Consider the following 13,460-nt stretch of genomic DNA (forward strand, 5'->3'; position numbering starts at 1 on the left):
AGCACACGAGAGGCATTAATAAGATGAAATTTTAAATGAAAATTTCTGGATACTGACTTTTTAATTCCTTTAATTTCCATGAAGCTTCAGCAATAACTTTCTGTGAGAACACAGGAAATATTACTATTTAAAACATCAAACATAATGTGTTTTCAGTAATTTATCTTCAACAAAGACTTATTACCCCTATGTGACGTATGCTTCTAATCGGAAGACTTTGGTAAATTGTTTGAAGAAAATAAGTACCCTGTTTTATCCTTCACAAACCTAGCCTCTGAGGGTTTCCAGTTAAAAAAATCCGAAACAAAAAGCAAATCGGAAACAAAACCGAATAGTTCCAAATCCACTGTGATCTTATTTGGTCTCAACTAACAACGCGAAGATAGATCGACCTAAAATCGCAGCCTCGCCCTGAGATTGACCTCCTTTAATATATCCTTAGAAAAACCAAGTCAGTTCAGTTCAGAAACTAGCACCTGTCCGTTCGTTCAAGAAAACTTTGGGCCGCGTCTAATGAATTTGGCCGGAGATGGCCGGGTAGCTACGATTCGTAAACATCATAACTGTACATTGTTTACAAAATTACGGATCATAACTGTACATTGTTTACAAAATTACGGATTGTTTATATTTTCGCGGACTTGTTTATAGGTCCATGATTTGATTAAATTTAAATAATCCGTTTTCCCGTTCGGAATAGTTACTTCTGCCTGGGAGTAGGATTATTATTGTTATTGGTCCCAGATTCTGCTAAAACCAAAACCCTTAGTTTTAAACTTTATTTAATTTTATAACGATTGTGAAACAAGCTATAACAACTTATATTAATCACTCTCGTTGGCACGATTTTACGCGAGAGTGTGGTCTTGTGGTGTGGGGGAAACCGGAGAAAACCCACTTGTCCGGCTTGGTGACCACTAACCAAACTCACATGCGCCCAGGCCGGGAATCGAACCCGGGTCGCCTTGGTGAGAAGCGAGTGCGCTAACCACTGCGCTAACCGGACAACCAAAACCCTTAAAAAATAAGGTCGATCCTATTTGATACTCTAGAGGCAAAACAACTTAACTTTAATGCCGTTCATCGTTCTGGTAAGTCAAATTTATGTTTTTGCGATTACAATGAGTTTTATTAATTTGTGCAAGTATTTTGCTTTAACCTTAAAAGGTACTATGGACATAATGAAATAAAACTTGGCTAATACCTTCTCAGATTAATACCGCGCATGTTTAGCAACTATATAAGTCTGCAATTAGTAGTATTGTGTAAGAAATATGTGTAAAATCTAAACTTGTTTCGACCTCAGCAATAATTATAACACTTGATATGCAAATAAAACAGTATTCACATGTTAAATTCATACTGCTTTCTCATACACTCTTTACAAATTGATCGCCAATTCTTTTTTAAAGATATTTCTTGTTTAACCTTATTTTAAAACGTTGGTGACCGACCGGAAAGTGAAAGTAGTATGCTTCAAGTGTATGATAGTGTTAAGGTTTCACACGAGTATTCGGTGGTTTTTTGTTATAAATGGGATTCGTTCCTGGTTTAAATAACTCAATTTGTACTGATTTTTTATTACAAAATAAATTGTGGCAAATCATAAGTAACTGGCGGCTGGAACCCTTCAACAAATGTTGATATATGCTTAAATATCGTTTTTGAAGTGTACAATATTGAAAAGTGCTATTTACGTGATTCAACGTGATGCTATCATGGTTTTCATTATAGATTTTAAATTCATTCAGTTGAGAATCAGTTCTTATTGGTGAGTGTGGATACATTATTATTATTTTCTATTTTTCTTGACTGTTCCGGCGTGGGTTCGCTCCCTACTAAAAAGTGTCTTCAGATGCATTTCCGGAAAAATATTTTTGGTGACCAAACATAAGCCGGGCCCTTTTATCATATGTTACCATTTTAGACTTTTGTAAATAGTGCTTTACCATCTCACCAAAAGGAACGAAACAAGCTATGGCATTTCTAAAAGTTCGAATGTTTACATTTAACATTTGCTCCATATATTTGGAAACTATAAGTGGCATAGAAGTAGAAGAAAGTTTATTCAAAAGCAATATACAACACACTACATATTTGAAATAGACCGATATGACCCTTGATCAAATTAATATAATACAATGGCTTATATATACATGTATGGCGGATCATATTTATAAATAGGTTTATCTATATCACAATGTTATCAACTCTTTCTGTATAATTTATATATATTTATATATTTCAGTTTTATGGTAAATGTTTAAACATACACACCGTTTAATGACAGTGGGCAGGTGACATAGAACACAAAAACAAATCATCACAAACCAGAAACATGGAACAACAACACAACACGCCACAAACAACACACTAGATAAATTATGTATTACTAGGGGTGTTTATCAAGGATTGTTAGATACCGCCTTGGAATGGTCAGTGAAATGCAATTTAACGGGGTGGGGGGATGGGGGGGGGGGTAAACTAGTTTGTTTGCACAACCTCACTCTCATCCCAACAATAAAAAAAATAAAAACGGAAATGGTAAATCTTATCAAAGTATGCATTGACTTGAGAACACTTAATAATAAACAAATTATAATAAACTAATCGGTAAATCCCAAGCACTTCTATGATTAGGGATCCCAACTCTATCTGCAGACGAAGGAATACAATTCAGATTACCTAAAGCAAAAACCTCTCAAATATATGACGCAGTTATTGTTTGAAACTATAAAAACTCCACATAGTCCGCGTTATTGGCAAAAAAAGGTTTAAAACTGTGTAATCATAGAGTTTCATAATGAAAAGCATCACATTGTACTAATTCTGGGAATAAACAAAAAAAAACATTATTAAAAAATAATACAATATATACTTCCAAATGATAGCCCTACGTAAAAATTTGAAATAAAGTGACTTCAAACGCTGAAACATTCCGGGTGAACAATACTCGCACACTAAATGTCAAATTAGTCATGTAGGCTTGCTAAATATATTGTACATGGTGACTTATTACCAACATTAATACGGATATATATAGTTATAACCTCTATCCATATAAATGGCAGATGTTTAAGTAACAGTGTAATGAAACCTTTGCATTCATAAATTGCATGTTTATTACTATTTTTAAAAATATATGGTACGAAGTCATTTAAACTCATAGCAGTATGTTCATTATCTAATATATGAATATATACTTGAGTTTAGGATTATAAGTATATCCCATGGCCGCTTGTATACGATAGGTTCATCCCAACCCTCGCGTAGGGTGTTAAGTAAATATGTAAATAGTCAAATTGTTTTTAAAGAGTTATGAGGAGTCTTGGCTGCAGCGTGGGGGGGGGGGGCATTTGAGGTGAGAACGGTTTTCAACAAGGGAGTTAAATTTTAGATGAAAAAGTAGTTCCATAGGGGTTCTTTTTTATATTTGTTCGTGGGAATATTTTGTTTTCCAGCATAGCCAAAAATTTGGATCTACTTAACTGGGTTTGAAAAAATGAACATTTGCTATTGTAGTACATAACATAATTATGAAATTCTAAAATTCATACGCATCTGTTTGTGTGTGATGTGCGGAACTTAAAATAAAATCTCGCGTCTTATGTGTGAACTGATATTATTTTCTGCATAAAGTGATCGAAACAAAAGCTGCAAGAATGTACAATAAAACCTCCCGTGTAGTTTTTTTTTTCAATCTCAAGGGGCGAGGGACAAATACGCGATAGCCGTAACAGGATTCGAAGTCAGACAATATGGCGTTTTATTCCAATATTCAATTCAAGACCGACAGTATAACTGCAACAGTGCTACACAAATTCTGTTTAAGTTATTGTTCTACAAATCAAAAACATTTTTGTTATATAAAATTCCGGTTCAATTTGTTACATAAAGTTCCTTTCACCTCTTTATAGAATACAAACTGATTATTCATGGGAACAGTGCTGTTGACGGACACACTATGTTAGTCTTACAAGTCTAATTGTTCCAATGTAAAAAGCAACCTTAAAAATAAAAGACTCAAAAAGCTATTTCATAACTTTTAAAAAGCATGTGTACTTAATATACTATCGAGAAATTTGTACTTCCATTTTTCTAATCTCAGGCATTTCGAACATATGAGCTATCGTGTATAATGGAAATGTGGTATTAAATTCACAAATTGACTTTGATTCGAAGTAATCAAAAAGAGCTATGACGATCACATGTTTCAATTGTCCGTCAGTGGCGTAGCTAGGGCCTTACATACTTGTAAGCAATGATTACAATAAAATCAAGCAATACACCATACTATACATGTTGTTTAGATAAACACCAGTCTTGCTTTGGTAAAAATAGTACAAACTTTTGAGTTGTTCAAAGTGTTTGAGTAGCTATTAGATTTTATTGCTTAGCCTGGGTAATTTTTTTTTAAAGTTTTAGGTCCAGGCCTACCAGGCCTAAATGTAGCTACGCTAATGTCCTTTATAAGTTAATGCATTTGGTTTACTTTCGCACTACTTTCGTGCGTTTAATGTTAACTTAGTTAGCTTTTGTACTACTTTTCGTGCATTTAATGGTAACTAAGTTAGCCTTCGCACTACTTTCCGTGCGTTTAATGTTAGCTTAGTTAGCATTTGCACTACTTTTCATGCGTTAAATGTTAACTGAGTTAGCCTTTGCAAAACTTTCCGTGCGTTTAATGTTAACTTAGTAAGCCTTTGCACTACTTTCCGTGCGTTTAATGTTAACTAAGTTAGACTTTGCACAACTTTCAGTGCGTTTAATGTTAACTTAGTAAGCCCTTGCACTACTTTCTGTGCGTTTAATGTTAGCTTAGTTAATCATTTCACTACTCCTCTCTCATTATCAGTAGGCTTAACATTTGCACAAACTTGTCATATTCCATGTTCAATTGATCAACCTTTGCATTACCCGCCTATGTATATGTTTAAAGTCAATGTCTAAACGGTGTTGGATTTAACTGTTAGAATCAATTCCTTGGAACAAAATTTATTATTTGTATCATAATATTATTAATGATAAAGCTTTATTTGATATATAAACACTGTTTCGTTGTAAATCAATACAAAAACTGTACAATGAATTTGTATGTATACTAAAATTATTATTTTACCTTAGATACTTAAAGCAATATTCAAAAGACAAAATCAAAATAACGTATTGTTCTCATACAGTCCAGACTCGACCTCCTTTGTTGATTTTCTGACAAAGATTCATTGATTGCTTCGTAAGAATTAATGAAATAGTTCCTTAAAGGGACTGTACACCAGATTGGCAACCAAATTATTTTTTGTGTAACGAATCACAGGACAATTATTTAATAAAATGTTTTACTCGTTGATATCATAATTGTAAAAAAAAAAATACCGAAATAAAAACACACATTATGTCGAAGTCCGGTTTCGCCAACATTGCAGTCCTGCGTTGTAACCACTGAGCTACGAAAGCTTACACTAAACGAGTGATATAATTAAACTATACACCAAACTCGGTAATATCACGCGATAATGGCGACTAGCCAATCACGCATAAGGAATGAATTCTACTAGGTAGACATACCCAATAATCTTTTTTAATGGAAAAATACGAAAACTCTGCGAAAAATGAATTAATTGCAAACTATGTAGTACTTCAGTAAGTAAGTTTTAGTGCATTGTACACATCGATACCAAGATTGTGTCAGTTTTCGACAATTTTATATTTTTTGCGCTATTTCATCATACTGAGTACAGTCCCTTTAAACGGACAAAATGCCCTCCATTATTTATTTGCTTTCAAAAAAATGTTAAATTGATGAAGTTTGTTTGACTCATTTTTTATTTAACAATACATACAATTGCATTCATCAAACTGTAAGCTAGCAAGTAGGGCTCAGTTTTGCCAGCCGAAAGGATATTGCAATATATTGCAATATTTACGTTAAAGTACCATAATCTCAAGGGATGGAAACTTTATGTGCATGCTTATATCCAAATGACCTCTTTTCACCTTTTAAACAGTTTTTTAACCCCTGAAATATAAAAAAATGCGTTTATCGCAATTACAAAATGCAATAAAGCCGAAAGTTTAATCCAAATTTAGCGCGCGCAAAAGCATTACGATATTTGCAGATCACGTCACTTTCTTTGTGCCCAAAATTCTATGATGCAGTATATATTATCGACTTCCATTTTTAACATAAGACGATATTGGTTTAAATAAGTTTTTAAGCACAATAATCATACTTACGCTGTTACTTTCAAGAAAATATTTCTTTTCAGCTAAATTAGCTAATTGATATAGACAAATTAAATCTGTGGATTTTAAACATTTATAATCACTTATTCGAAAATACTTGCCTCACTGTGACACTGGGCCTTTAAAGTATTTTTTTAATCTTTTGGCTAGATATTCGTGTTCCACCTCTCAATCGGAATGTGAATTGCCTGTTGAGGGTGTCATCAGGTTGCCCTAGCATATCACAGGTCTTGTTCGCCTTGTAGATAATTGAAGCTTCTCTCCGGAAGTTTATCAGCTTGTAGGTCTTTCCCTGGTTCAGCTATTCCCAGGTTGTTGTTTATTCAGTTGTCTGGTTATGAGGTGGCGGTCCGCGTAGTACTTCAAATGGCCGTAATATTTGTATCTTCATCCTTCAGAAGCGTCACACTTTTCCATCCAAAAACGTTCTGGCCTCTGTCCCAATTCAGCAGTGAATCCTTGTTTAGGCTACTCCGCATGCAGTTTCTTAGTTCACAGACAGTGAGATGGAAATCTTTTGGCTAGATAGTGCATTTCAGTTGGTCAAAAGCTATGAGGGAACAAATCAACGACTATTTCGGCCATCTTTAACCAAACTAAAAGTGTTGCCAGTTTTTGTGCGATTGGTTGCAGTTGATTCTTTTGATGCTTTATAAGACTTATTTTATAAAACGGAGTAATAAGAATTTCACAGCAACTGGTGTAACAAACAACATCTTTAAATGGTGTAACTTTACATTCGAAGGCATGTACCCTAATTCTCTTTTTCACAATCAAGTTGAAGTGGTTTAAGTGTCAGACACACAATCCAGATTTTTTAGACATGACCTTTTAAAGAGTCCGTGAAATTTTTCTTTTCTACTATTACAAATTTAAAAAGAAAAACGTTTTGTTTTGATAGTTTTCTAAATCGTTTTATGTATTTAAAAAACCATTAACTCTTAAAATAACTCTTTAATAATTTCTTTACATATATTCGATTTGAAAAACCCTTCAAACCTCCTGCGAGAGAAATGAAGTACTATTGAATAAAGAAGGCCTCGGGTTATTTTGATATCTATTCGTTCCAGACCTCGAATAATAAAGTACAAGTAATTGAAATTAATAACAAATAATTGAAAAAAACTGTTAGCTTTGTCACGGACACTACGGGGTCACGTACTTACATTTAGGCTTTGTATCAACATTGTATTTTGTTAATTTTATTTCGCGATAAATGCTTCAAAAGGTTCGTTAAATTCAAAAAGAATTATTAATTATGAATTGGTTGAATTACAGATCTTAACATAATGCGTCACGGACACTTCAACTGTTGGTGATGTTTAACAAGATGGACCAATTTTTATTATATTGATAGAGTATATATTTCTTTTTACCTTTCTTTTTATTTTTTTCTAATAGGTGAAATTAAAATTTAAATTTAATTTAACTGAAATTAATAACTTTCATACTCACAATTGATCATAAAGAGTTTTAAATATCACCGAAACTGAAAACGAATAACGAACATATGGTTTTACTTCGTTTCTCATATTTTCTAAATCACACAATTGCTAGTCGCATTTTGAATATCATTTTATTTAAAAGCTAAAATTGTTGGTTAATTAAGAAATGGTAACATTCATACGTAATTTCAATTAATTGCTATGTTTTTGTAACAGTACCTGAAACGCTTTCTTATATGATAAATAAACGTATCGAGTTGGGTATGTCTCCATGGCCTAGTAGTTAAGGCGTCCGCCTTTGGAGTGGGAGGTCGTGGGTTCGATCCCGGCCGCGTCATACCGAAAGACGTTAAAAGTTGATACAAGTATCAAGTGCCTGGCGCTCGGCATTTAAAGGGTAGTGCTTGGAAAAGTGGTGTACTCAGTACTGATTTAACCCAGGAAAGTTGTACCCCGTGTATCGGTGCTTTACACCGATCACGTAAAAGAACCAAGGGGTCTCTTCGAAAAAGAGCTATGGTATCACACCCGGACTTCCTTGTATCCCACCACTGTCTCTTCCGCGTCCTGTCCCTTTTTGTATCCCACCACTGTCTCTTCCGCGTCCTGTCCCTTCTACAAAAACAAAGGACCCCGTTGGTAATAAGTGCTTGCACTTTCACGGGTTATCTTTGACCGCAAGGTCTTAAGAAATACATACATACATACGTACATGTTTTGTTTATAGGAATACCTTTAAACTGAAAGGTCAATATAGAATGGTTAATTGTGAGAATTGTACAATATTTAAAACTCATATTGCGATATTATATTGCCAGGAGTTATATTGCAATAACCGATATATTGCGATATATTTCAAATCCCTAAAAGCATAGTATAGTTAAACTATGCCAATACATCGCTTTTTCAAAATCAAAAAAGCCTAAATAAGTGTCACGGTCTTAAGAGAAAAGCTTGACTAAACGCCCTGGTAGGACCGATTCACACTGTCTGTTTGGCAACGTATAAATCGACCGCACTGTTTATAGGCCACCTTTGTTGATGTTTCGTCCGTGATCTTCATGAAAGACATAGGGATAGATAGAGATATACTCGGCTTCCTTTTTGCATCAAATCACGCCAATTTAATTTGTGAGTACTTTGAAAGCGGTGTTCACTATAGGTCTTAATTGGATATAAGAAAGATGTAGCTAATCGGATTGCATAATGTTATAACCGGATATATGATCCATACAATGAAAAGGTACATGATGTATTACCATATAATTAATTTTAAGATGCAAAATTGATTCCATCCAATAAGGGAATTATATCTTAAAAACTGGACATTTATATGCAGAGTATCATTTTTATATGATAGAAAAAAATGTTGCTTTCATCCGATCCTGTTTTTAAACTAAATGAGAAAATTGTATTTAAATTGTTCGTCCACTCGCTCCAAGTGTTTCTGCCAAAATAAAAAGAGAACAAAATATGTAATCAATATGCTGCAAAGCATAGGATTTAGAAGACAGCTGCCCTGTGTTCGTCTAAGCAATTTCAATCGGTTGTGGTATTTAAATACGAAAAGGTATAATTGACTTGAAGGCCGTCGTTCGCCCATCGCATGAACCGTCAGTAACCAAAATGTAATAATAGTAAATTAAAGAGTGATACTCAAGTTTGCTTAACATTGGATTTTAGTATGGGATTGTCGATTCCGCACGCTACCCTTCTAGCTAGATCCAAAGCACCTTCAAACACGAGTATATAAAAGTAATTCCAGTATATTGTGCTACGATTTTAATATACATTAACTGCATAATCAATTAATTTTAATTAATATAGGCTATAACTAGATAGTTTTATGATAAACGTTCTGTAAATAAAAGTTCTTTAAGATTTTACTAAGATGTTCCATCGTTTTGTTGTCTCTTTAACGCTAATTCAGTGATTCACTGCTGTCAGTCAATCAGCCACTTTTACAGAGTGACATGTAGGACCCAGTTGCTCCAAGGTCTCGCCAGCCGAACTGTTGGTAGTATGAGGAGTAGTAAGAGTAATAACTCGACCCATCTATGACCATGTAGTTCTGTGTTCCCCCATCAGGCTGACCTGGCAGGAAGAAGTCAAAATCGAACGCCTCCCCATCATCCCACGCCCATGTCCCCTCATACAGCACATCACTTCCGCCAATCCAAACGTACTCATAGACGCTTTCAGCCGTCAGGAGATCAATGACAAATTGGTTTTCATTGGCGTCGGAGATGGAGGCCAGTTTGGCACCAAAACTCTCGCAGTTGTTGCGTGCAGCGTCCAATGTCATTGGCGACGTTACGACGAGAAAGCAGGCATAACCTGAGGACACCCATCCTACGTCACATGTTGGTCCAGTTGGAACCTGCAATGTGTCAAACAAGATCCCCAATTTGGAAATATGTAGGTGTGCCTTTAAACATAAACTTGGATAAGATTTGGTCTACTAAGCTTGTGTCTGTAGACACTGTTATATATATGTTGTCGGCTGCATCAAAAATATGTGCCTTCGCATTCATTCTCTTTTTCGATAACCTTGAAAAATGATTTTTATAAAGTACCTTCAATAAGTACCGCTAATAAATAGTTGATCTACATTTTCGCGAAAAAAACAGATAATATTTGCAATGATTCTTGTCATATGTATTTGAATATTACATTTGTCGCAATGCTACCATCTTTAAAGATAAAATATTAAAGAATAATTTATATCATTAATTATTAGGGATGCAAACGAATGGCAAAATTGATATTCGAATATTCGGTAATTCTTTCGAACGAATATTCGAATATTCGATTACCAAAATACATCTTTTAAAAGTTGTAGTAAACTTTTATAATATTCTCTAAAGTAATAGCCGGGGCATTTTAGCTTTTCCTTGTCGTAATAACTACGCGTGGCGAACCCTGAATAACACCAAATGAGCCTCTGAAATTCTTCATTTCAGAAAGACAAAAAGTCATACTTTATCAACAGAGAAAAATTAACAAAAACTTTTTATTAATATTCCTCTGCCTTCATATTTGTAAACAACGTGAACCTAGATGGATTTTGGGTCAAATGGCGTTATGTGCCAATGGAGAGTCTCCGTAGGACGAGCAGCCTCGTTCTGGGATTGACCTATAATATATAAACTACGGAAAAACTAAACCAACTTGGGAACTAGTCTATTTTAGATTTTCTTAATTGGTAGAAGCAATTTACCTAAAATAATTGGATTTTTTTTTCTGTCACTTGTCGTTTTCTGTCACTCCCCGTGTTTTTACATTAAGCTAGTTATTGTAAAAACACGGGGACTATTTATGGTACCCGACGATATGTCCCTAAATGATACATGCCGCGTGTTTAGTGTATTGTCATCACATTCACACCTCTGGCATTATGGGCCAATCGTTGTTTAAACAAGACAAACGAATCTTAAATACAACAACATAGTTGTAGGCAAAATATTTATTATTATTATTATTATTATTCAACAAAAAAAACATCGAATATTCGAATACCGATTTTGACATTCGAATACCAAACGTTTGATCGAATATTCGAATATTCGAATATTCGTTTGCATCCCTATTAATTATGCATGGGTAAAAAATTGGTTTCTTATATATCCGTAGAATACTAAATTTTAATATATATACACGCAGTTATCAATTAATAACAATTATTATTTTGAATCTTAGTCAGCATTATATATTGTTATTTTATGTTATTTTTTTAAAAATGCCTTATATTAACCATACCTTGTTTATTTTCCAGACACCGTCACTAGGCAGCCACTGTGTCTGGTTTCCAAGGAGAGATATCAACTGACAAACTTTGCTTCCTTTGTCAAATCTTGCAGCATCGCATGATTCCTTCTGCTTGAAACAATGTCTCATACAGTCAAGAGATGACCTTTTCTGCTGCTCTTCAACCAAAGTGCCAGAGATTGATACATCGGCCTTGCTGAAATGCGTTGTCAAGACTTCGCAGCTGGCGAAACAAAGCAAGAATGCCCAAACGTTACCAATACTGTTCAAAATCATGTTATTAATGAAAATGGTTGACCCCAAGCCTTCACTGGCGACTACTAAGTTACAGCCCAGCTATAATATACACGAGTGTATTCACAGGTATGATACTGTTTATGATAACATTTGATATGCTTTAAATAAACAGTAACCTGTGAAACTATACTCTTACATGTACGTTGAATTGATTATAAAAGTCCACTCATTTATTATTAATACAGTATTTACACTTCACTTTGTTAAATACACAAAAAATATAGCCAGACTTAAATGTTACCGGAGGGGGTTGGGGAAAGGGGCTATGTATAGACAATATTCTGGGTCTTTATGTTTTTTTTTTCGTTTTTATCAACAGTAATACTGGAAACACTCACAACATTTACATGAAATACTTGGCGATAATCACAAGACTAAAATAATATTCAACAAATATATGACAGTATATATTTTAAATTAAAGTAACTAAACATATCATATATTAATGGACAATATTAACTTATTGTAATTGTAATCTCGTTGAGTGTCTACTTGGTGGTTTAAGCGAATTCGGAACGGGCATTCGAAACACCTCTCTTCACTGGCAATTATTTTGAACAAACCCACAATCCAAAGCGCCCACATGGCAAGTATCGGGAAATTCCGCCAATTCTTCGATAGGCGATAATCGGTGATATCCGTTCATTTCCGTCAGCTCTGCTGATAATAAGCAACGACAAATCGTACTTATTATTTGCAATTGATATATTTTAAATTTTGTATATTATAACAGATCTATAATGGACAAGTTTCAATTAATATTAATTATGGGTTAAAAAAAAATGTTGAGTCGGTACGATAACTAACCATCGTGGCTGGGCCTCCCTTTTTGAATTAAATAGTTTATAATGCTTGAAATATATATTGACTTATGTGCTGACTTCAGTAGACCCTACAAATATTTATTTTAAAATATAATGCCTAATGTTTATTTCTGAACGTTTATCTGCGGTGTTATAAACCTTAAAAAGTTTATTGAATAACCTAAGACCAAATGTTTAAACTTCTGTTTCGATCCGTTTATAGTGTACTTTACATAAATAGGTCTCCAGTCGAGTTCCACAAAGTCTGTGACGTTTAACAATATCTAAGACAGAAAGTCAGATTGCGAAGACATAAGAGTGGTAATTGTTAGAACAGACAATCGGTTGGCGAAACCATGGGAATATCGATTGCTAGGACATACAGTTGGTTGGCGATTGCTAGAACAGTCAGTCTGCGAAACCATTAAATTATCGATTGCCAAAATAAAGAGTCAGAAAACTAGACCAAGGGAATGTCGATTGCGAGGACAGTATTTTGGTGTAACAATTGGAGTGTCAATTTCAAGTACAGACGGCCATTTAGCGAAAACATGGGAGTGTCAATTATAAGTACAGGCGGCCATTTAGCGAAACCATGGGAGTGTCAATTACTAGGGAAGACAATCAGTTGGCAAAACAATGGGATTGCCATTTTCAAGTACAGATGGCCAATGGGCGGAACCATGGGAGCGACCATTGCTAGAACGGACGGCCAATTGGCGGAACCATGGGAGTCTCAATTGCTAGAACCACCAGTCTATTGGCGGAACCATGGGAGTGTTCATTGTTAGGGCAGACGGCCAATTGGCGGAACCATGGGAGTGTCCATTGCTAGGACAGACGGCCAATTGGCGGAACCATGGGAGTGTCCATTACTAGAACAGACAGTCAATTGGCGGAACCA

At 34.7% G+C, this 13,460-nt stretch overlaps 1 protein-coding gene across 1 annotated transcript; it reads right to left on the reverse strand.

Moving 5' to 3' along the window:
* Positions 1-9,639: 9,639 nt before the first annotated feature.
* Positions 9,640-11,732, reverse strand: LOC128244115 (ladderlectin-like). Its single transcript, XM_052962131.1, has 2 exons — positions 11,448-11,732; positions 9,640-10,068 (listed from the first exon to the last, which is right to left on the reverse strand). Exons 1-2 carry the CDS (start codon positions 11,730-11,732, stop codon positions 9,640-9,642), a joined length of 714 nt encoding a protein of 237 aa, XP_052818091.1.
* Between the last annotated feature and the right edge of the window lie 1,728 nt (positions 11,733-13,460).

The sequence above is a fragment of the Mya arenaria genome, chromosome 8 (assembly GCF_026914265.1).
Source record: "Mya arenaria isolate MELC-2E11 chromosome 8, ASM2691426v1".
NCBI lineage: Eukaryota > Metazoa > Mollusca > Bivalvia > Myida > Myidae > Mya > Mya arenaria.